Source organism: Lepidochelys kempii, chromosome 4 (assembly GCF_965140265.1).
Source record: "Lepidochelys kempii isolate rLepKem1 chromosome 4, rLepKem1.hap2, whole genome shotgun sequence".
Classification (NCBI taxonomy): domain Eukaryota; kingdom Metazoa; phylum Chordata; order Testudines; family Cheloniidae; genus Lepidochelys; species Lepidochelys kempii.
Window position 1 is genome coordinate 16,377,501 of NC_133259.1, and position 24,876 is coordinate 16,402,376.

A 24,876-nucleotide genomic window follows, 5' to 3' on the forward strand; every position below is an offset into this window, starting at 1 on the left:
ATAGACCAATCTGGAAACGACTGTGGGAAAGTGTACTACTAGGAAAGAGTGTAATCTTTAAGCTGCATTTGAAAAGGCCTACAACTGCTACCTGGGAATCTTAGACGTTAAGGGTCCAAAGATACCCCAATATCACATGCATTTTCACACCAGAAGAGAAACACACCAATGAAGCAGTCAACCTTCTTTTCCCTAAACCTTCAATTCTTTAAATCACTTCCCTTTGCTGAGATCAGAAGTTTTCTTTTTGCTCTGAACTTCAGAAACAGCTTCTTATCCCATTTCCTATCACAGCCAGAAATGGGAAAGTAGCTCACTCCCAAAGACCTTACATTAGATTTGATGCAAGCCAAAGGCAGGTCATCCACATAGGCACTCTCATCTAGCAGTTGTGCATGCTGAACATTGAACAGGATGATGCTGGAATGCAACCTTCGTGGAAGAAAGGGATCAATAAACACCAACCCAAAATCATTCTTTAAGATCTCTGATAGGACAGAGAAGTTATTTACCAGTAACTGCTATTCTTCAAGAATCACCACTATGCAGTCACACTTGTGGGATATGGCACCTATGACAACACAGAACTGTGGAACTGCCTTGAAAAGCAGTGTCTATTGAGGGAACAACACAAGAGATGTCAGCGATCGTTGTCACCCTAACTCTAGAGGGGTGCACTGCCTCACCACCTCAGTTTCTTTTCTTAAAGGACACAGTTCTGAAGTTACACAGAATTCTGAGGCAGAGAGAAAGGCAGGCAGTGTGAATGCACAGAGATAATTCTCAAAGAAGAGTTACTAGTAAGTATCCTCTCTCTCTTCTTGTAGGACCTCTACACATTCCCACTTGTGGGATTAGAAAGAAGTGCTGTACCAGGTGAACAATAGTCAAGGAGTTCTAAATTAAATGTTCTGTAGCACTGCCATCCCAAAGTAGGCATCGCAGCATAATGCTAACTCTAAGGAGCAGAACCTAGTGGAAGCATGCACCAAACTCCACTTGGGGAGCATATTAAAGGCCTAGTGCTGATATTACAGTGGCTATCATGGCATGAGTTTTTAAATCAGGAAACAAACTTCTTAGCTAAGATGCAGCAATGTTTTCTACAGCTCCTAATCTAGTGTGAAAGTCTGGCTGGTTATGGCTTCTCCCTGGCAACTCCCCCCATATGCTACAAATTTTAAAAAATCACTCAATAGGTTATGAGCTTAGCGTTTTCCAGGTAAAAAGAGAGCACCCTCTCTGCATCTAGGGCATGCTCCCTCTGTCCCCCCAAGATGGAAATGTCACAAGACCAGAAAGAGAGATATGTATTGAGAGAGATGGAAATCAGAGACCCAAGGCTTGAAGCTGGGATGGGGCCTAGCTGAACACAGTACAAGGTGGAGCTGCCACCAAAACACTAAGCAGACATATTTCCTATCAAGAAAGTAGTTTAGATCGATAGATGCTTAAGCAAAAGGAAGGCCCAATAGCTTCATTAGGAAAAGGTTTAAGTTCCATGAGTGCAGAGACTCCCTAATGGGGGAAGGGAAGAAAGGGTGACATTTACCATGTCCTTGAGGAACCTGGAGATTGTAGGGTTTGTCCTTAATACAAAAGAGGCAGATGACAAAAGCCCACAGGATACGGAAAATTACAATAGGGTCATAGGAACAACAAGAGGGAAATCAGTGGGAGAATCTTCTCATCGTATTAGCTATCTATACATAAATACAAAGAATCAATAAGTAGTATTAGTACATAAGCTAAATTATTCAACTGGCATCGGAGGCTTGGGGGATAAATCTCATGACTGGAATACTGCTATTGAGGGGTATAGCTTGTTCAAGAAGAACAAGCAGGGGAAAAGGGAGGCAGTATTGCATTATACATCAGAACATATACACTTGTTCTGAGGTGCAAGAGGTTAGAGGCAGACCTGTTGAAAGTCTCTGTGGAAAAACAAAAGGGGTGGGGAAAGGAAATAGGGATCAACTAAAGATCATCTAATTAAGAAGGGGAGGTGGATTAGGCATTTCAAGAACAGAAATATGCAAAACACACCTGCTAGTAATGGGGGACTAACTACTCAGACATTTACTGAAAAAATAATACAGCAAAACACAAAAATTCCAGTAAGTTTTTGCAACCTATTGGGGAAAACTTTTTTGTTTCAGAAAGTAGAGGCAGTAACCAGTGAAACAGCCATTTTAAACTTGATTGTGACCCACAAGGAGGAATTGGTTGCAAATCTGAAGGTGGAAGGCAATCTGGGTGAAAGTGACGATGAAATGACAAATTTCATGATTCTAAGAAATGGAAGAAATGAATACAGCAGAATAAGGACAATGGAGTCAAAAAGCAGGCTAAAAACTCTGAACTTCTGATGATGAATTCTTCTGATGATTGGAAACCTTTGTCTAATTACAAGCCTAAACTTGTTGATGGCCAGTTTATATCCAGTTGTTCTTTTGGGGGAAAGCAAGCATTAGGGTGGCTAGTACTGTCAACAAGCGGACCCCACTCCAACAAAGATGGAAGCAATTGTGGGGACTTAAACTGCAAGGAGTCCAAGTTAATTGATGCTGGAGCATCCAGCTCCAGAGGAGTGTGCAGAAGAGCTGACACTGGTGCTCAACAATCTTCAAGCAACTCATGGGTCAGTACAAAAAAAGAGAGAAACTATCTTGGCAATGGTGCCAAGCATGGAACAGGTACGGAGGTTGGCACCTCCTGAGTCAGTGACAATGCTACTGAAGTCTTGGTAGGAGGCACTGATCTTGTCTTCAGTGCCACTTTGAATGTATTCAATGCCAAATGAGGGATTTGCTCCCAGTAGAGCACAGAGGAGATTACAACCTTGAATCTACGGTTGAAGGTGGCATTAAGGCTGGAGTGGCACAGTGCATCTTGGCTTCAATGTCAGAGGGTCTCAGCACAGAGGCTGGTCTTGGTATCTTTCACGGGCCCATCAAGATATCAGACTAAATACTTAACAGACTATACTCTGGCTTTACCAAATGAGTTTCACCCATGCACAGGAGGCACCAAAAGTGGTACAAATCTTAAAGCCCCTGCGGGAATTAGGGCCTAACACAGTGGCAATAAAGGGTAAGGAAAGGGTCATCTACATTGAACTAACCTATACCACACTTAAAGCTAGTGACGAAAGATTGAGGGTAGGCTAAGTGAAGATTTAGTGTGAGAACACAAAAGCCAGTTCCATTTGCTTTCTGTAATGACAGATAATTTGAGGCAATTGGGAGGTTGCACTCCCTATAAAATAGGGCGAGTTCTCTTGTGAATCTTCCAGTGGGCACAGCTTTTCAAGGCAGTTTCACAGCTCAACACCAGAGGTGGCATATACCAGAAGAGGGAATGTACAGAAGCTGTCAAAAAGAAGGGATAATCACTGAAAAAACTTGCAGATCCCATGTGCACACCAGCAATGCATATGGTTAACTGCTGCCATGAGTACTAAATGTCAATAACTCAAGATCAAGCCAAAAAACAGATTTCTATGAGATCAGGGGAGTGAGCACAGGTATGAATACATTTTTGATTCTGGCTTCAAAGAGATTAAACACTAAACATGATTTAAAATACCCTTATAGGGTACTTTAAGTCATTTGACATCCCTTCTCACTGTACAAGTTTAAAACAGAAGTCAAATAACACTTTATATAGAAAGCTCAGTACTTACTGCTATAGTCACCATATCCATAGTAGTTGTTGTAACCAGTGTAGTCATATCCTCCATAGCCACCATATCCTGGGCTGTTGTAGCCATAGTTGCCATATCCCTGATTCCAGTAGTTGCTATATCCCTGGTTCCAGTTTTGACTGGGGCCTGAAGCACAGTAGTAAATTGCCAAAACATTAGAAGACTGAAAGAATATAGCCACCTTTCTAAAATTAGTAAAAAGTTAAGCACAAACTTACCACCACCTCTTCCACGGGCTCTTCCAACAAATCCTCCTCTACTGCCCCATTGCTGTTGCTGCTGATACTGTTCCTTTGACATGGCTACTTTTATTTCACACTAGAAGACCAAAAGTTAAAATCAAACCTAATTGGAAAAAAAGCAGTCTTTAAAGTAATTTATAGCCAACTGATTGTAAGTTATTACTTTAGTTAAGAGAAGAACGTAGAATAAAAAATAGTCACTGGAGTCTTATGAAAAACAACAAACAACTTCAATCTAAAAACAGTTACCTACTCTATTTCACAGCCTGTGAAAATTCAGTGACAAACTGTTTCCATCCCATCTGGTATAGACACTAATTCTTAAAGGAATTGTTTAGATTAAATTTTATTTCCATACTTCAGTTTTTCATCTGGTTTACAAATTTTATAGCCTTAGAAAGTTTGGACCAGATTGAATTATGAAAGCATCACTAGTTTTACTCAGTTACGTTTTGAAAGCTCAACTCAGCTGTCAGTATGTAAACAGTCACGTAAAACTTAAGCTTTAATTTTTACATTATTTTTGCTATTGGCCATACTTACACAAGTGATGCAATTTCTGAACTACACAGTCCAGGATCTGATAGTAAGCATGTTTCCATTTTGGTTTAGTACCAGTTTAAGACAATTTTCACTGGTTTATACTCCACTTAAGTATTTTACTAACAAGAAAGCATTTCCAAGTGGTTGAACAGTTAAACCAGGATGCAAGTATGATACTGATTCAAAGAAACAATCCATTTCAAAACTATAGATAAAGCATATGCGGTAGAAGAGGGCAGAGAAGGCTGTGGAAGGGAGAGATTCCAAGGTTCTTAAAGGAGGCTGTAGTGGGCCCAGAAGAAGATGAGGAGTCAGTCTCACCCGGGGGGTGGGAAGGTTGGTGCATTGAGCCCTGCCAGTAGGAGTAAGTGAGTGTGCTGTTGCCAGACCCCTGAATGAAAAGGATGATAAATTGCCTAAGCCCTGGTCTACACTAGGGGTGGGGGTCGAACTTAGATAACGCAACTTCAGCTACGCAAATAGCATAGCTGAAGTCGGCATATCTTAGGTCGACTTACGTTGCTGTGAGGACGGCGGCGAGTTGACCGCTGCCGCTCCCCCGTCGACTCTGCTTCAGCCTCTCGTGAGCTGGAGTTCCGGAGTCAACGGGGAGCACATTGGGGGATCGATTTATCACATCTAGACGATCCCCGATATATCGATCACTACCCGCCAATCCAGTGGGTAGTGAAGACCTGCCCTTAGGCCACACACTTTTTGGTAGCAAGAGTGGCATAAGGCCCAGAGTCTCTGTTCTAGAGGAAGACATGAACAAGGATCCCCAATATGCATCAAAAAACGAGGCGCACACTTGGTGCTTATATAATACAAACATTGATGAGCTAAAATACTTTGTTGTAGCTACACCATACATTTCTAGGATACTACCACAAATAAAATGGAAGCAGCTCAATGTATTCCACACACACAAAGTTATTTGCTCTGTTACTACAAGCAATTTAAAATTCCTCTAGTAAGACTTTAACATACTTTACTAAGACCGACGTTGTGGTATTTTTTTTCCATTATTTTCTTCACTGGTTCCTCATCCTTGAAAGTAATAAAGCAGAATCCACGCCTTTTGTTGGTTTTGTTGTCCATAGGGAGTTCTATAGATTCCACCTGGTGAAAACAAGTTTACATATTTCAATGTCATTCTTACTAAACAACCCTCCATACTTTACTATGTTTAAAATCAGATAAATCACACAAAGTTACATCTGCATAGCTCATATTAGTTAACTGAAATTATTTAACAAATACATGCAGGTAACAAGTTCCATGCAGAGGCATTTTACGCTCACCATAGATGGAAACTGATACCTATATATTTCATGTTCACATTCAAATTTAAGTTACATGTTAAATAAGTCTTCAATAATTACATCAGCATGATTTGCTTCACAGTATTTTTCAGTCAAGTATTTCTAATTTCCAGGAGATGTAGTTCCAGTGTCATGGCACCTGTATTATCCATCCTGGCACTAAAACCATGTTACAAGAACAATTTTAGATCCGGAGTTTAAGAACTTGACTGCAAATATACCAATGTAAGTAAGGAATGTCCAACATATCTCCTTACCCAAGTTACAAAGTAGGTTCCAATTTAACATAGACCAGTTAAGGTCCACAGTACATTACAAAGTGGAACTTCATTTGTAATCAGGGTAGAGCACAACCAGTTGGTGACCAGATTTCTTGACTGTTGTGTTGACGTGGGCTGAAAGGTTCATGTTAGAAGGATTCGCCAGGTCAGTGGGGAATAGGCAGCCATTTAAGTCAGCTTTATAGAATTTATGGAGGTTCACCAGCAAAGCACAAAAGATACTTTTGCCCACATTTACCATTAAGATAATGTTAGAAAATAAAGCAGAAGTATTTTACTCCCCTTTCAAAAAAAAGTCTCAGCCCACTGCGTGAAGAGAGTTTTCAAGGCAAATCTGAACTGCTTTAGAAACCAAGATTAGATTCCCACTTAGTCTAAAAAACTTCAAACACTCTAGTTAGGTCTAGAGAATACACTGGCCAGGCATATAATGTTAAGCCTCAACATTTTAAAAACATGCGTTAAAGCAGCATCACTGTCAAAATTAGAATGTTTCCATGTCAGAAGGTACTCAAAATAGAAGTGGATTAAACAGCTTTTGTCACATACCTCACCAAAACCTCCAAAATACTCCCTTATTTTCTCTTCAGGTGTATCTGGAGATAGTCCACCAACAAAAATCTTTTTAACAGGTTCTTTTGTTTTCATGGCTTTAGCTCTTTTTGGATCAATCACTTTTCCATTCAGTTTATGTTCTTTTTGGTCCATGACCTATAAAATTTGAAGTTAACAACATTTTGACTTTTCAAACTAACTAAATACTTTACTGCAGTTTTCGGTAAAATGTAATGCCAAAAATACAGGATCAACTAAAGATGGGCATAAACTGAGCACTTTTACAAGTGCATAACCAAGTAATAGTTCTGCAATATGGGCCAATATACACTGATTATACGTTTCCTCCCCAAACTCTTCATCTAACTACTTATCGCTTCGGAGCCAAGTGCCATAAAAGGAAGTTAAGGACACAGTATTCAAAGAAAGTACTCTAAAAGAAAGTTTGAAAAAGATCAAACCACTGTCTTCTCCCTTTACAGTTTGTGAACTACCATCTGTTTAGATCACATAAGCTCCAATATTGTTGCTGAGCAAATGGTTCCACACTACTGGATATCCAAAGCCCTTTGTTTTTTATATTGTTTACAATTTCCCAGAACTTGATCAGTTTTATTATAGAAATTTAAAAATGGGTGAAAATTGGTGCAAAAAGTTTACTTCCATTTTCTGGGTAAATACGAGAGAAAACATTATGGGACCAGCCAGGCAACAAATAGAGAAAAATAAGAATATTGAAAGAGTGCAAACACAGTAGAATACTGTGGTTTATTTCAGGAACTGTGCATTAACAGTACATACGCATGTGCGTGTATTTGCCACTACATTAAATTACATTGCTTTAACAGAGCCTCGCATTTAGACTTAGACTAATTTATTATCATTTGCAGTGTTGTTGTAGCCATGTTAGTCCCAGGATATTAGAGCGAAGTGCTAATACACAGAGAAGCTCAAAAGGTTGTCTTACACCAACAGAAGTTGGCCAAATAAAAGATGTTAACTCACTCACCTTGTCTTTTTAATTTATTAACAACAAACATCTAACAATGTATTGGATTTTCCTAACAGTCATATTTTCAGGTACTTGAATGGTCTAATATTCAAGTGAAAATTGGTATAAACCAAATAGCTTTTGTAAAACCCAGGAATTTTTTGGTAAAAAATCAGAAACGAAGGGCGTTACGGATAGCGAAGGTTTGTTTCGACAGCATTTAATACTGTAGTGTCTGAGGTCTTGTCTACACTACAAAATTATGTTAACCTAACTTACGTTGGCATACAACCACCGCAGTTATTAAATCGCTTGTGCGCGCGCACACTCTGCTCCTTGTGTCGGCAGTGTACCTCCTCACCAGGAGCGCTTGTAACAATTCTATTGTCAGTGTGGGGCATTGTGAGACAGCTCCTGAAAGCCGGGAACTATTGAAGTAAGCAATGCAGTGTCTACACGGACACTGCATCAACTTAATTACATCGACTGACTCTACACTGGTCGGAGAGGTGTTGTTACTAAGTTAGCACAGAGATGCACTTACGGCGGTAGGCACCAAATGTAAGTGAAGACACTTCCATAGCTAGGTCGATGTAAAGCAGATGACATCAACCTACCACTGTAGTGTAGACAAGGACTAAGGCCTGACATGCTGAGAGAGATTTCCTTGCAGTGAAGGACATGAGACCATGCTTCAAGAAATGCTGTTCACTGCCAAGGAGATGCACAGCTCAGATAGATGGCTGAAGTAAAAGCATTTTAAAAAGCAGCCTCTGGAAAAATATTGCTTCTCAAAGCTGTATCTTTTTAATAGATTATGTAAACGAGATGCACGCAAGAGCCTTATTACTGAGTTTCTGTACTGTTCATTTAAAGGGTAAATGAATTAATTAGATTAGAGAATAACACTACCTTATCTACACTCTCAGACTCTTTAAAAAGTACAAAGCCAAAACCCCTTGATCTCCCTGTGATAGGATCTAACTTCAGAGTGCAGTCTACGACTTCACCAAATTTGGAGAAGTAGTCCTTCAGATCTTTCTTTGTAGTGTCCCAGCTAAGGCCTCCAATGAACATTTTCCTGTAAAGACAGATATTAACAAATTAATAATCTTGTTCTAAAATTTGATATACAGGATATATTTTATTTTATCATAAGAGCTCATTTTTCCAATTAGGGAACTTTGGTAGGATACTATCAGCAATACCCCCTTATACATCTGATCATCCCTCTACATTTCATAAAGTGGTCCTGGTCAAATTTGCCACAACTGAAAAATCTATGTAAAAGTGACATTTTGAGTTCCATATTTGTGTCCATCATTTATTTAGTTTACAAATAAGACTTATTAAGCTGCCAGCCCTACAAACTCAATGTGGGGGCTGAGAAGACAAGGAGGATTCTTCCTACTTCACACCACCACCGAAGATCCTTCCAACCACATTCTGTTCTCAGTTGCACTCACTCAGCCCCACAGAGGATCAAATGTTGATTAAGTTGTCATTATTCCATAGTTATTTTTCAAAATAAATCACAAAATAAGTGCAGATTACCCATTGAGCCGTATATGCCAGTCTGGGCTGGACAGGCACAAATATGTCTGGTTTGCCACTACATAAGTTCCTAGACAAAAACTCTACCAAGTTGGGGACAAATTACTCTACTCACATAGAAGGGGAGTACGCAGTACTGGAGCATGACTCTAAAGTTATGTTCTCCGACCAAGACCAATACTAAATTTATAAAATTATATACTGATGAGGCCATGTGTTATTTCAAAAATGAGTGCCCAAACAAGTTGTAAATCCATTGTTTTCCCAATCAAACTGGCCATGTGACTTAATGTGGGTAGGCTCATCTAAGTTTGATTTTCATTTTAATTGTAAATATGGTGGTACACGAGACAGTTTGGAATCAAGTCACTCTCCCAATGCAAAGAGTTGGGAAATAAGGGGTGAAAAGGCCAAACATCTTAGCTCCTCAGAATGGGACATTTTATGATTTTTGTCAACTTAAATTAATCAAGTGAAATTGCGAATGGAATCTTTCCTAAAACTATTAGACAAACGTTATTTGTACCCATTCCAGTGAAGAATCATTTTAAAGTAATTTTGCTTTATAATGGCTCCAAAAATCACAAGAGAAAACAAGTTCCAGCCAGATCTGCAAAAACATTTCCGACAAGACCTAGTTCTCTTTATTGCCCCAACTAAAACTTATTTGTATTCATTCTAGAAATCACTAGAATGTTCCTCAGCACACAATAGAAATCTGAACTCCTCTATGTTAAACATGTGCAGAAAGTTACTTTACAAAATATATACCAGCACATAGCATGAGTTCTGTCACATCACTATATGCCGGACGACCTCTTTAAATCGAAGCTGCACATACAGATTGGACCATCAAGGCCACTCACTTCCAGGTCTTGCTACGTTAGTCATGGCCTTAGGAATGCATAGTCTTTTGACAGATTTATCTAATCCTTATGCAACTGCAGTGGATAGAGAGATAGGCTCCAGCCTTCAGATGTTACATGTTTAATACCAGTGACCACAACTTAACTCCCCCCCCGCCCCAAAAATAAATACATACATACATTATGAATTCATCCAGCAGACCCACTCCTCTCCATCCCTTCATATATTATTCCAATTGCCTTTGCTCTCTACCACAGAGTACTAGAAGCCCTTCCCAGGATTAGTGCTTTCAAGACAAATATGGAGGGGTTAGTTGGGCAACTGAGTGTTGCACCACCACATTAGTGGTGCCAGACACTCAGAAGTGCTCTATGCTCCGGAGATGCTTTAAAACACCGATATTCAGACTTCGGTGGTTCAGGAGTCAATTAGCAACCAACATTACCTAAAACAGCCCCAATAGTGTGAAAACTGTTTCATTTTCTTTTTTATATATATATATAAACACACACACATATATATATATATACACACACATACACACACATATATATATATATATAATTCTCACTGCAAAATGACTGACCAAATATAATTTTAATCAACTACAACTGGTTAATAACATAGTAAAAGCATTGGTTAATAATGAAATCACACAGTGTTTTAATATTACATGCTGCAAAGAGCCTCAGGAGACGCATTAAAGAGCCACTTGCAGCTCGTGAGCCTCAGTCTGAGTATCACTGATTTAGGAGGATACATTTATGGGAGAATTTCTTCAAGTTTTCAAGGTTTTTATAACAAAAGAAAAGGCTTAGTGTTATATCCATGGCATGCTGGGGAATAAGATTTCCCAACAAACAATTTGGGGAACTTTTTTCTGAGTGAAGCAAGAAAAGAAAAAGATGACATGCTTACAGAAGGGCTCAATAAATGAGCAAATTTTAGCAATCCAAACTTACCAAAACCTTCCCTCATATCATTATGCCCTTGAAAAGGCTAAACAGGGAAACTTACAGTACAAAAACATTTTTTGTCTACTTCCATAAAATAAGCATAGCAATACTGTTTAGATTAAGATAGGCCATTAGCATGGCCAGCCTTTTTGGCTCTTACAGATGTTGAAGTACTCTAAAATACTGTAATATCTTTAAACTAGGGCTGTGAAGCAGTTAAACAATAGAATACCATTTATTTTAAATATTTTTGGATGTTTACTAAATTTTCAAAAATATTAATTTCAATTACAACACAGAATACAAAGTGTACAGTGCTCACTATTTATTACAAATATTTGCACTGTAAAAAACATTGTATTTTTCAATTCACCTCATTCAAGTACTCTAGTGTAATCTCTCTATCATGAAAGTTGAACTTATAAATGTAGAATTATGTACAAAAAACCTGCATTCAAAAATAAAACAATGTAAAACTTTAGAGCCTAAAAGTCCCCTCAGTCCTACTTCTTGGTCAGCCAATCACTCAGACAAACAAGGCTGGCTACAATTTGCTGGAGATAATGCTGCCTGCTTCTTGTTTGCTATGTCACCTGAAAGTGAGAACAGGCATTCGTATGGTACTGTTGTAGCTGGCATTGCAACACATTTATTTGCCAGATGCGCTAAAGATTCACATGTCCCTTCATGCTTCAACCACCATTCCAGAGGACATGCTTCCATGCTGATGATGGATTCTCCTTGATAATGATCCAAAGCAGTGCAGACCGACGCATGTTCATTTTCATCATCTGAGTCAGATGCCACCAGCAGAAGGTTGATTTTCTTTTTTGGTGGTTTGGGTTCTGTAGTTTGCGCATCAGAGTGTTGCTCTTTTAAGACTTCTAAAAGCATTTTCCACACATCGTCCCTCTCAGATTTTGAACAACACTTCCCATTCTTAAACCTTAGGTTGAGTGCTGTAGCTATTTTTAGAAATCTCACATCAGTACCTTCTTTGCATTTTGTCAAATCTGCTGTGAAAGTGTTCTTAAAACAAACATGTGCTGGGTCATCATCCGAGACTGCTATAACATGAAATATACGCAGAATGCGGGTAAAACAGAGCCGGAGACATACAGTTCTCCTCCCAATGAGTACAGTCACAAATTTAATTGACGCATTATTTTTAATGAGCATCATCAGCATGAAAGCATGTCCTCTGGAATGGTGGCTGAAGCATGAAGGTGCATACAAATATTTAGCATATCTGGCATGTAAATACCTTGCAACGCCAGCTACAAAAGTGCCCCGCAAACACCTGTTCTCACTTTCAGGTGACACTGTAAATAAGAAGCAGGCAGCAGTATCTCCCATCAATGTAAACAAACTTGTTTGTCTTAGCAATTGTCAGAATAAGGAATAGGACTCAGTGGTCTTGTAGGCTCTAAAGTTTTATACTGTTTTATTTTTGAGTGCAGTTATGTAACCAAAAAAAAAATCTGCATTTGTAAGTTACACTTTCATGATAAAGAGATTGCACTTCAGTACTTGCATGAGGTGAAATGAAAAATACTATTTGTTTTTTCATTTTTACAGTACATATATTTGTAATCAAAATAGTAATATAAAGTGAGCACTGTGCACTTTGTATTCTGTGTTCCACTAAAGTCAATATTGAAAATATAGAAAAACATCCAAAAATATTTAATAAATTTCAATTGGTATTCTATTGTTATAAGTGCAATTAATCGCAATTTTTTTAATCACGATTTTTTTAATTAATAGCTTTAGTTAATTACGATTAATTGACAGCTCTAGTTTAAACATTAAAAAGTTGTAAGAGAGGATTGTCTATTTGACAAAATGCATTGTATGTCTATTGAAGACTGAAGTTAACATGGTATTTACTCTTTTATGAAACAGCAGCAACATGGGTTTTTAATTTCCCACGTTCAAAGAAGTGTTTTACTTTTGGATTCCCTAGACTCTGGGCTTTTGTATTTATCTCAGTGTTTAAATATTATGTTTGATGAGCAGAGTGAAAATACCCAGATCTACCTTATTTTTACCATGTGAGGATTCCCTTTGGCTACATGGGATATTAGATGAACATTACACATTTTCCCCCTTCTTGCTATTTTAATTTTAAAATTAATTTAAAGTTAGATGTTTGAATTTAAAAGATTTTAACTGCGTACACCTCATTTAAAATTGAATTTCACTTGCAATCCGTCTTAAGGACTCAGAACAGTTTATGTTGGTTATTAAAATGATTTTCGAAGTGTCTGAATGGATAATTATGCTATACATTACATGTTACTTTTGTAATGAAAAGTTATTGAATTATTGATATAGAAATACTGTATGAAATGCTCCATTTAAAATAGGTTAAATATGGAAAGCAAGTCCACTAATGACATGAGCTTGATGCTGATGATACAACCCAGCCTAGTCACTAATGTTACTTGGGTCTGCAAGAGCTCATGTCAATCTACCCAGCAAAATCAAGCAACTTCCAACTCAAGTGCTAATAGCCATCTATTGTAGGATTTTATACTGCTGCGTATCACTGTAGTATCTAAGAATCTTCCACTTAAAATCAACAGCAACAATAAATCCCCTAGTGGACTTTGGGGGGGGGGCTATAAGTTTTGGGTTGTTTTGTTTTTATTTGTAAATATTATTAATTTTCTTTTTAAAATAGGAATTTAGTGGTCGTGCCAGAAGCCCGCGTTGTGTCATAACACTCATGCCCAGACCCAAGTGCCCCATCAAGTTCCTTCTCTTCAAAAGTATGAGGAAACAGAGAGACTTTACAGTGTGCCTCGAAAGCCAGGCTAGCTCTATCAGCCAAACTGGGAGATGAGGAGTACCACAACCAACTTGAGCACCTGAACTGATTTTAACTGTGGTGGTTCACAGGTGGCATCTGATAGGAATACAACTGGAACAGTTCACAGGATTTATCTAAAAAAAAAAGACAGTACAGGTGAGTCGCATCATACACGCATTTAACTTATGTGAATTCAACTATACGCGCTCGGCCTAAAGAAAAAACAACAAGATACCTGTAAATACTGTGGGCGATTCCACCCACCATTCCACTCAAAAAGCGTATGTCCCGGAGTGAGCGTGAGATGGGCGACATGAATCTGTTGTTCCCTCAGTTGGTCTCAGTTCCCGCATGCCTCTCATAGCATGAGCATCTTGCCGCGCTGAGTGTGATTCTAATGTTTAAAGATACTGTACGTATTTTTCGTACAACATGGCCCCTAAACACAAGCCAACTACTTCATCTGGTGCTCAACTGAAGAAACAGTGATCTGTTCTAACGCTGGAGAAAAAACTGGCTGTGTTGGACTTATTGAGAGACGGTATGTCCGTCTCCAACATGGCACGTAAATATGGCCGCAATGAATCTAGCATCCGTGCCATCAAGATTCAAGATAGAGAAATTCGTCCAGCCGTGGCATCAAGTGCTCCAATAACGAGCCAGGTGCGTGATAAGATTTTAGTAAAGACTGAAAAGGCATTCAACTTATGGCTGGAAGACATGAACCGTAAAAGTGTGCCTATCGATGGCAAAACGTTGTGAGAAAAGGCTCTTAGTCTCTACGCGCTGTTCAAACTTCTCGCCGAAGAGGGACAACCTTCTGATGAGAAAGAATTCAAAGCCAGCCAAGGTTGGCTTAACAGTTTTAGGAACTGCTTCAACCTCAAAAACATGCAGACTACAGATGAAGCTGCACCTGCCAACGAAGAGGCAGCAAAAGCCTACCCCGAACAATTAAAGAAAAATCATAGAAGAAAAGGGCTATCTTCTGGACCAAGTTTTTAATGCTGACGAGACTGGGTTCTTCCGGAAAAAAATGCCCAACCGCACTTACACTTTGAAATCAGAAAGACAAGCCCCTGGCTTCAAAGCAGCTAAAGACCGTGTGACTGTTGTTTTATGGAAATGCGGCTGTGCATTTAATAAAGCCGGGCTTCCTCTACAGGGCTGCAAATCCCCGTGCCCTAAAAGGCAAGAACAAAAATCTCCTGCCTGTGTTCTGGCAATCAAATAAAAAGGCTTGGGTGACGGCAGCATTATTTCTGGATTGGTTCCACAAGTGTTTCATTCAGGAGGTCAAGCGGTTCCTCGAAGAGGAAGGACTTGACTTTAAAGTGTTGCTGATCATAAACAATGCTCCTGGCCACCCTGCATATATATATATATATGCAGCACTCCGGTTTGCGCATAATGACACTGAAGTCCCCTTTCTCCCCGCGCCCCTCCATACCACTTGCATCCTCCAACCTCTCGACCAAGGCGTGATTCGCTGTTTCAAGGCCACGTACACGAGGCTTACGTTCCCACGGATATGTAGCACTATGGATGCTAAGCCCAGTCTTAATGTGATGGAGTGTTGGAAGTCCTTCAACATTGCCGATTGTATCACTTATATTAAACAGGCAATGGATGCAATCAAGCCTGAAACAGTCAATGCATGTTGGCGAAACCTATGGATAGAATGTGTGAATGATTTTAAGGGTTTCCCGACCATTGACAAAGAAGTGAAACACACTGTTCAGGTGGCCAGCCATATGGGTGGTGATGGCTTTGTCAACATCCTTGAGGAAGAAACTGAAGAATTAATTGAGAGCCATAGAGAAACACTGACTAACCAAGAGTTACAGGAACTGATAAAATCGTCTACAGAAGACGAAGATGACGACAACGAACAGGAAGAGCCAGCAAGTTGGAATCCTCATTAATTTGCTCAAGTGTTCCAAGCAGCGAAACACTTGAACGATTTAATTTCTGAATATGATCCCTCTATGGAATGAAGCCTCAAAATCACACGTAGTATTATGGACGATTTGAGACCGTAACAAGAAATGTTTGAGCAGCTCAAGAGACAACAGCGACAGTTGCCCACCACCATGTTTTACAAGGAAAAACAACCAGCAGCAGATGAGCCTACGCAATCAACTTCTCAAGCTGAACCAGAGCCAACCACATCGTCTACAACTCGCTCTCCGTCACCTCCCCATCTCCTAGATGGACATCAAGCCCTGACAACCCCCCGTAATTAAAAATACAGTACTGTAAAATTATATTTTCCATATGTACTCTATTATATATACAGTAATGTACAGTATATTATACATATTACTGTACCGGGTTGTATACACAAAACCATGTACAGTATACTGTACTTCATGGGCGATTTAATGGATTTTCAAGGGTAATTTTGACTGTGAGCGATTTTCGCCTTATGCGCTGACTTTAGAACCTAACCCCCGCGTAAGATGCAACTCCACTGTACATTATTCCCACCAGTCAAAGTCCAGGAAATTTTGTATTTGTAAAAATTATCCCAGTTACACAACACTGGGTTTTAAAAGTGGCAACTTGCACGTTGAAGTTTCAGAGAATATAAACAGATTTAAAAAAAAAAAGAGCACATGCCGAGTACCCACACTACCAACTGAAGTCAATGGGAGCTAAAGGTGTTTAGCATCTCCAGGGGGGAAATGAGTCCGTTATAAACCCAGAAGTTAAAGTTGAGTGGAATTAGACAGTACCACAGAGTTTAAAAGACCTTATGCTAGCTATGGAATGGACTCCTTTATTTAACCACCCTGATGTATGGTGGGTATATATAGGTGCCAGTAACGTACATAGTAGCCTGTGATGCAGTAATGTAAGAATGGAACAATTTCATAAGACTAATAAGGCAGAAAAGGTCACTGCCAATGAAAGCCGCAGGAATATATTTTATAGGTACAATAAATAAGGCTAAGATTTTGTTATAATTATTTTTAGTAAAAGCCATGGACATGTCACAGAAGCAGTAACCTGTCTGTAACTTTTGTTGCTGTGGCAGCTTCATGGTTTCCCCCACCAACCTGGTGGCTAGGACCTCTGGCCATGGCAGCTGGAAGCTGCAGGGGTGCCCTCCTCCACCCATGGCAGCTGGGAGCTGCAGGGTGACCATATTTCCCAAAGAGAAAATGGAACACCCACAGCCACTCGCCCGAGGCATCCCCCCTTGTGCGCACTTGAGGCTGTTGCCTGTCACTGGAACCCTGAGGAGGGCCCCCTCAGGAGTCCGTCACCTGTCAATGGAACACTGCAGGGGGCCCCCTGTTGCTGGAACCCTGCCAGGGTCCCGCTGCCTGCCAGCTCCAGAGTCCAATAACCCCTGGGGCTGAAGCAGAGAAGGTCATGGAGGTTTCTGGAAATCACGGATTCCCTGACTTCCATGACCTCTGTGACACAAACGTAGCCTTAACAATGAACAATGTTAGCAATATGGCCTCTGGAAAAGTGGAATCTCTTCAGAAGAGTATTTCCTCAGCAAATTACTAGAGAAAAATGCAGTATCAAACCAACTCACTAATGTACACAACACAAATTCTCTGGATATGCTGAATAAAGCCAAACTGACAATGTCTGACCAATGAACAAGGAAGAATCAATCTCCCTAAAAAAAAATCACTTCAAAATACCTTTAGGAAGAATGACAGTATCAACAGTTTCCTCAGTGCAGAGGATTTCCTATGTAATCCGTATGGCCCTACCAAATGCACAGTCCATTTTGGTCAACGTCACAGTCATAAGATATTAAAAATAATAAATTTCACAATTTCAGCTATTTAAATCTGAAATTTCAGTGTTGTAATTGTAGGGGTCCGGAGCCAAAAAGGAGTTGTGGGGTGGTCACAACATTATTGTGGTGGAGAGACGTGGCTCCTAGCCAGGAGCCCAGCTCTGAAGGCAGTGCCACCACCAGCAGCACCACAGAAATAAGGATGGCAATACCATACCATGCTTCCCTTACTTCTGCATTGCTGCCTACAGAGCTGGGCCCTCAGTCAGCAGCCGCCACTATCAAGCCGCCCAGCTCTAAAGGCAGCAGTGCAGGTGGCATGGTATGGTATTGCCACCCTTATTTCTGTGATGCTGCTGGCAGGGCGCTGCCTTCAGAACTGGGCAGCTGGCCAACAGCCACCGCTCTCCAGCCACCCAGCTCTGAAGGCAGTGCAGAAGTAAGGGTAGAAATACAACGACCAGCCTAAAATAACCTTGCAACTCCCTTTTGGGTCAGGACCCCCAATCTGAGAAACTCTGGTCTCCCCCATGAATAGTACAGTATAGGGTAAAAGCACACAAAAGAGCAGATTTCACAGGGAAAGAGCAGATTTCACGGGCTGGGACACGTTTTTCATGGTCGTGAATTTGGTAGGACCCTAGTAATCAGCTTGTGGTTTGGTGTTACCAATCCTCTTTAGAAATCTGGACCATCACCTCTTCCTACATAGTCACTAATTCCCAAGTAATGCATCCTCACAGTGGTTGTTCAGTGGATAACATGAGGCATTCTCCTAGACCTTGACTACAAATCAAGACTACACTCTGAATTAAGACTTCAGGAGCTTACTTTCAATATGAATTGAAATGAGAAAGCTATAACAACAAAGATTTTTGAGCCAGCCAATTCACATGGGTGAGAACCACTGCAGCCAGTCACTGTGGAATGTAAATGCATCCCATAAATTTTCAGATCGCAGAAGCAGCATTGACAGGGCAGAGAGGAAGCCATGTCTCTCCAGCTCTCAGAAGAAGGGTTACAATGTCATGAAACCTTTAAAGAGAAGAGATCCTGGAAACATCCCAGAAAACATATAAGGATTAGAGACTCAAAGCTGTACAGAAGCGAAAAAAAAAAAAAGGCAGAAAATATGGAGCAAGGAACTGAAAAAAAGGAGTGGGAGGAAGATGAGACAAAGCCAAGAAGGTGACGGGCCTACCTTTAAAGGCTGAGTTTATGACTTTGTCCATCAGTAGCCAAGTAATTCAGAACATACTCAAACTCCAAAACTCCAGGGTAAGAAAAGCAGTCACTGAGGCCCTAAGTTTACAAACCAAGCTTTCTAACATATACAGGCAAATAGGTAAGAAGACAGTAAGTTTTCAGGATTGCACCACACGAAGTGTAAGCAAGCCTTAATCAAAATATTTCAACATACATAGCAGCCACTGAAATCTGATGTGTACGCTCTATTTTTGCCAGGGACTGTTCCTGACCTCTTCTTGAAAGGTGGGTTTTTGTTTTTTAAAGATCAATCACTTCTGACTAGTGGAGACTTATAAATTTAAAGATGCTGGAAGGGAAATCAGTTTTTGGTCTCTACTCCCACCTCAACAAGAGGTGCGCCTGTACGTGGCGGGTTCGGTCTCTGCTACTCTAATTTCGCCAGCCCCAGCTTTTCCCCTTGGATCATTCTGCCACATGAATATATCCACAATGCTTGCCCAAGCAGTAATGTGAAGATGACATGCTATTTGAGAGTTTCAGTGCTGTAGATAGGGTTTTGAGTATCAGCAGAACTGACGATTCTTGTTAAAGGAACAGTCATCTTGGTGAAAAAAGATAGTCTCAGGAAGTCTTGAAACCTATTACAGTTATTTGGAATGCCTAATTTACATAAAAAAGTTAGAGAACACACATTTTCGGGGAGTTTTCATTAAACAACTTGGTGCATCTGACAGTAGTTTATGGACAATTTCTCCTCCGTGTGCTCCCTGCTGAAAAAAAAGTAGCTGTGTAAATGGGGGAGCAGAAGAGCCCTTCTGAAGTTTTATTTTTACTTACAGGAAGTTCTATCAGGAAGTGAAATTTTGGGAATGTAGTGAATTTCAAAATTTGAAGTTTACAAGCTCCTTTTAATTGTGCCTACAGACTTGGTAAAACAATACTTCATCAGTTTACAACCAGACGACATTTGGAAGGTTACTGTCACAACTGTAAGAGCTTAAAACTAATGCCAAATCTCCACTACAAACTTTTCCCAGAACAGCTATGGTGGTAAGAGATTGGATTTGAGAGTGACACACAGCTATACTGGCAAAAACCCTTAATACACATGGTTACACTGGCGAAACTGCACTTTTGGACCTATAACTAATTTTGCTCAGGGGAAGTGGGGGACTGGAATAAGTTTACCAACAAAGCCTTCCATGTGTAGAACTGACTTCGGGGAAAGCTTAAATTCTGCAGAAACTGTTGGTACTTGGGTCCTCCTCTGATAGGCCTGTCAGGAAATTTCCTACTAGACAATGATACGTGGATTTTTTTCAAGTCTAGCATCCAAGTTCTGGGAGACAAGATCAACAACATCCTGAGGCTCTTTAGCAGAGGGAATTAATGCAATGTTACAGTGCAAGCATTACCTGGTATGTTCTGACACCATTCAGCAAAGTTACTCGTACAGTCTAGGCTGACAATCACGACCCTCCACAAAACCTCATCCACAATCTAGTCCCAACCCTCAACTGACCCTGCATTAAACAGCAAGGACATGGCAGAAACAACAGTTGTGAACTTTTAAGTTATAAAACTCAAAACTAAGTCAAAGGAAAACAGGAAGATACTGTATGTAAATATTTACCAATGTCAAACAAAGTGTTTGAAGCTTTTGTTTTTAAAGAAAAAAAATTCTGATTTTTCTCCCTGCTCTCAGTCAAGCCATTGTGTAAGCAGGGAGGGAAATCAAGAGGCTTCTAAGCATGTTTGCAGAGGGCGGGAGACAGATCTGCCATACGGAAGTTATCCTCATTCAATGAGCCTGTCTTCTACTCTACCATTCGACTAGTATGTCACCCCCAGGAGGGGAGGGAGCCATTTCAAATTAGAAAACTGAGTTAACTGAAGCCCCTCTGAACTATGGTTTGGTGGTACTTAAGAGAAAAGTATGTTGCTGCAGAGTCTCACTGTATTGGAGATCACAAACATATTTAAGACTACACTTCAATGAATCCTGGGTCTATTCTGTTTCTGTACACCAGTGGTTCTCAAATTAGGGCCGCCGCTTGTTCAGGGAAAGCCCCTGGCAGGCTGGGCCGGTTTGTTTACCTTCCGCATCCGCAGGTTCAGCCGATTGCTGCTCCCACTGGCCGCGGTTCGCCACTCCAGGCCAATGGGGGCTGCGAGAAGCGGCACAGGCCCAGGAATGTGCTGGCCCCCCTTCCTGCAGCCCCCATTGGCCTGGAGCAGCAAACCACGGGCCAGTGGGAGCCGCGATCTGCCAAACCTGCGGACGCGGAAGGTAAACAAACCGGCCCAGCCTGCCAGGGGCTTTCCCTGAACAAGCGGCGGCCCTAATTTGAGAACCACTGGTGTACAGAAACAGAAAGAATACTGGCAATTGTAATACTCAGGTGAGTACTCAGTGCCTAATCTAAAAAATCAGGATATTTAACATTTCTGGAACATATTTAACAAACTGTTTTCTTTAAAAGGTACTTTGGATGCATTTAATTTCAATTACTAGTTAAAGGTAAACATTAATGAGATACTTAGCGTACATTATGCTAAATATTACTAATTCAAGGCAAGCTTTAAAATGAAATGTTAGTTATAAATTGGCAAATTTGCTCATCTCACACCAAGCATTAGCAGTTGTCTTCAGAAGATTAAGGGCTGACTTTACTAAGAATTTTTTCACATAAGCAATCTAAGACAACCTTTGGTTACAGCAAATTCAGTAAGATTTTTGCTTCTTCCAAGAGGATGGCTCTTATAATCCAACACTTTGTACTATTTAAAACAAAAGATTTACTTTCCGTAAACCTCAGTTCATTTTACTTGGAAATGAAAGAAAGGTAAATGCATTAGGATGAAAATCAGAGGGACATTATATTCATTTAACAACACTCAGTCAATATTTAGATATTTCTTCATTAATATAAAGGAACACTAATACAATGCATCTTGTTTGACTAAATAGTAGTTACATAATCATAGAATACAAGCCATTTAAGTAACACAATTTTTTTAAGCCTATACATTAGACCCTGCACATACAAAATGTTATAGTTTCGCAGGTCATATATCCTATTAGATACTTAAGCAATAACCACCGGGAATTTGTCCTGGGGATTAAAAGTTGCCAGTTAGTGGCACAAGCCAGACAGGTGCCCCCCAAAATGCTTTTCAATTTATTGCTATCAGAGCCCTTGAGCATTTAGAAATAAATGTAAAGTTTTACCATTCTTCCCGCTGTGGCGCTGCCGCTTCAGAAAGCCATGGGGAGGAGTTTGAATTGCTAGAGAACAACCAACCAATACAGTAACTGATCAAAATTCAATTTTCAGCATTTGTTAGGATTACAGTTTTAACTTATTTATACTTTTTATAAGATTTAGTGTAATCACTGTAGCTAGCTATCAAGCAGAGATGTTTAAGTGTCTAAACAACCTGAAGATGAGCAAGAGCCCACAGCAGCCATTAAAATGATACCAGCAAAGGGGCCAAAAACATTACAGGGAAAAACAAGCTAAAACAGCAATTAGCACAGTAGCAGATCAATAGACTATAGATGGATGTTCACAGCTCAAGACTACATCTCAGTAATAAATTATGCGCATGCCATAGTATTGCACATGGTAATACAACTAAAAATCTTGCATTTCTGTTATGGTTTAGTTTCTTGATGTTTATATCACCTTCCCAAAGGCTAATTTTTTGTTCACCAACTAGAATCATTGACTAAATTTTTCCAACATCAATGCCTACAGTTAGGTACCTAAACAGAAGTGGCCTGATTTTCCAGAGGTTCTGAGTAGATGCTTTTCAACAGGAGCAGCAACAGGCTCCCCATTCTGAAAGATAGGCCACTGATTTACAAGCCTAAATATGGATTTAAAGATTTGTCTTGATTAGGAAAAGTTATAGTTACTTAATAAGTGTTACCTAACCCCAAGCAAATCTCAAACACTCAATCCACACAGACCCTAAATCTAGATTTAACTATAGCTTTGAACACTCTTTTAACTTAAGTGTTCTGAACAGTACAAATTTTGGAGTGTAATTCTATTCTGAAAAGTAGCTAATGGCATTGTAAGGTTCCATATTACAAACCCTGTAAAATCAATTTAAAAAACAAAACAAAAACAAAGTTCTTTTTGGCTTATGTACCATCACCAACAATAAAGATGGTGCAATTAGAATTTAGCAAATACTCCTGTCGAGACACAAGGAGAAATATAATCCATATAACTTTTCCTGGGTTGCCTCTGTATGGCTTACAAGTGAAAAAAGCAGTGAATGCTTATTTCAGGCAGCAATGAAAAGCAGATGTGACTGAATGACAGACATCAGATTGGCTGAGTTAAGATGCCATTTCTGTTTCCTAAAACATGATAATAAAAGCCTAAAACAAAACAAAAATACTCCAGGCAGAGTTTTTATCCTGAGAAGAGTCAGAATCCATGAAGTCCACTAAAGACTTTGCTGTTGCTATTAACTTTTCATAGAAGGCACTACAATCATGAGCAGAGCATAAAACCCTAAAATAGGGATTCAATGTATACTTCACACTAGATACTATAATTACCTCCTTTAAAGCTAAAAGCAGCAATAAATAAGTGTGAAAATACGACATTTTGAGCTGGGCGAGATCATGGAAGGGATTTTCAGAAAAAGACTGGGAGCTGTTGATGGCTCAATGTAGTTTACCCGGCAGAGTACAAACTAACACAAAGGTGCGGGGAAGGTGGATTAGAGGAATACCAACAGTTCACAACACTAGCTGAGAGAGCACATTAAGTAGGAACTCCTGGATTCCATTCTGTCAGTAGCTGACTGTGGGACCCTAAGCAGTCACTTAAACACTGTCAACCTGAGATTAGTTAGTCTCATTACAGTGTCATCCACAACTGCAACAAGACTCAGGTACAGCGGCACTGCATTATCTAACCCAGCTCACAGCAGAACTAGCCGGTAACTGATGCAGCCAATGCACAAAGTAAACTGAAAACCAAAAGTATTCTTGATAGCTTTTCAGTTATAGCAATCTTAGGCGTGATCTGCCAGAGTAAGAAATCCTCAGACAGAAGTGTGTCTAAGTGCCTTTAGCCGTTGCAGGACGGATAAAGCCTGCTGTGCCTACTGGGTTGAGGATTAGGGACTCGATCCTGCAGCCAGTGGAAGTGACATTATGGGGAGCACTCGCCTCAGGGCGACACCCCAGTGAGGTGGAGGGGCTGAACTTTCCTAGGGCGGCCCACAGCGTCCCAGCCAGCCTAGTCTCCCACTTGCAGACACACTCAGCCGCGATCTCCCTGCCCCGCTCCGCGAGGGAACCGGCCGAGCCGGGGCGGCGAGAATCGCGCGGCATCTTCCGACGCGGCCCGAGGCGCTTTACTGCCGCCGAGCCGGGGCGGGGATAGGCAGCCCCGCCACAGGCGCATAGGGATCCTGGGCTCCCGCGTAAACTGCCCCCAGGGACGGGGTTGGTGGCGGCGGCTGCTGGGGCTGTCACTGCGGGCCCCTGGCCACGGAGACGTAAACAGCGGGAAACCCCACCGCGCGGCCGGGGGAAAAAGGGGGGACAGGCCGGTACCCGCCTCCCCGCCCAGAGCGGCCGTTACTCACCCTTCATCCTCCTCGTTCTTGCTCGCGTCTATCTTGGCTCCCTCCGACTCGGCCCCGCCGCCGCCGCCTCCTCCTCCTCCGCCGCCGCCGCCTCCCCCTTCTGCGCCGCCCGCCCCAGCCATCCCCTCCTGCTGCTCCGCCTGCTCCGCCGAGCCGCCTCCGGCTGCCGAGTCCCCCCCGAACTGCTGCTCCGACATGACACTGCCGCGCCCTAGGAGCCGCAGCGAGCTCGAGACAGGCGCGCGCGGATGCCCGCCTCCGCCTGCCGGCTAAGACCGCGAGGGCTCGTACTCCGGCCGGCGGACCTAGCTGCGGTGCCTCCTTCTCCCGCTTTAATGGCGCCGCCGCCGCCGCCGCGAACCCAACGTAAAATGGCGGGCGGAAAGAACGCAGGAAGATCACGTGACCCCGGTCCCTTCTGCAGCCCGCCTTCCTCCCATTGTGTAT

At 41.1% G+C, this 24,876-nt stretch overlaps 1 protein-coding gene across 3 annotated transcripts in view; it reads right to left on the bottom strand.

The window, feature by feature from the left end:
* The window catches only part of HNRNPD (heterogeneous nuclear ribonucleoprotein D), a 27,241-nt gene extending 2,409 nt beyond the window's left edge, over nt 1–24,832 (bottom strand). For 2 of the 3 annotated variants that reach the window (XR_012158444.1, XM_073340495.1), the window contains exons 1-7: nt 24,430–24,832; nt 22,043–22,099; nt 8,556–8,724; nt 6,647–6,808; nt 5,482–5,613; nt 3,925–4,024; nt 3,686–3,832 (exon numbers count right to left, since the gene is read on the bottom strand). Coding sequence is in view for 2 of the 3 variants with exons in the window: in XM_073340495.1 (XP_073196596.1) it covers nt 3,686–3,832; nt 3,925–4,024; nt 5,482–5,613; nt 6,647–6,808; nt 8,556–8,724; nt 22,043–22,099; nt 24,430–24,626 (964 nt within the window). In the remaining variant the exon portion in view is untranslated. The remainder of the gene's footprint in view (nt 1–3,685; nt 3,833–3,924; nt 4,025–5,481; nt 5,614–6,646; nt 6,809–8,555; nt 8,725–22,042; nt 22,100–24,429) is intronic. The other variant, XM_073340496.1, reaches the window with a different exon arrangement.
* Nucleotides 24,833–24,876: the final 44 nt, after the last annotated feature.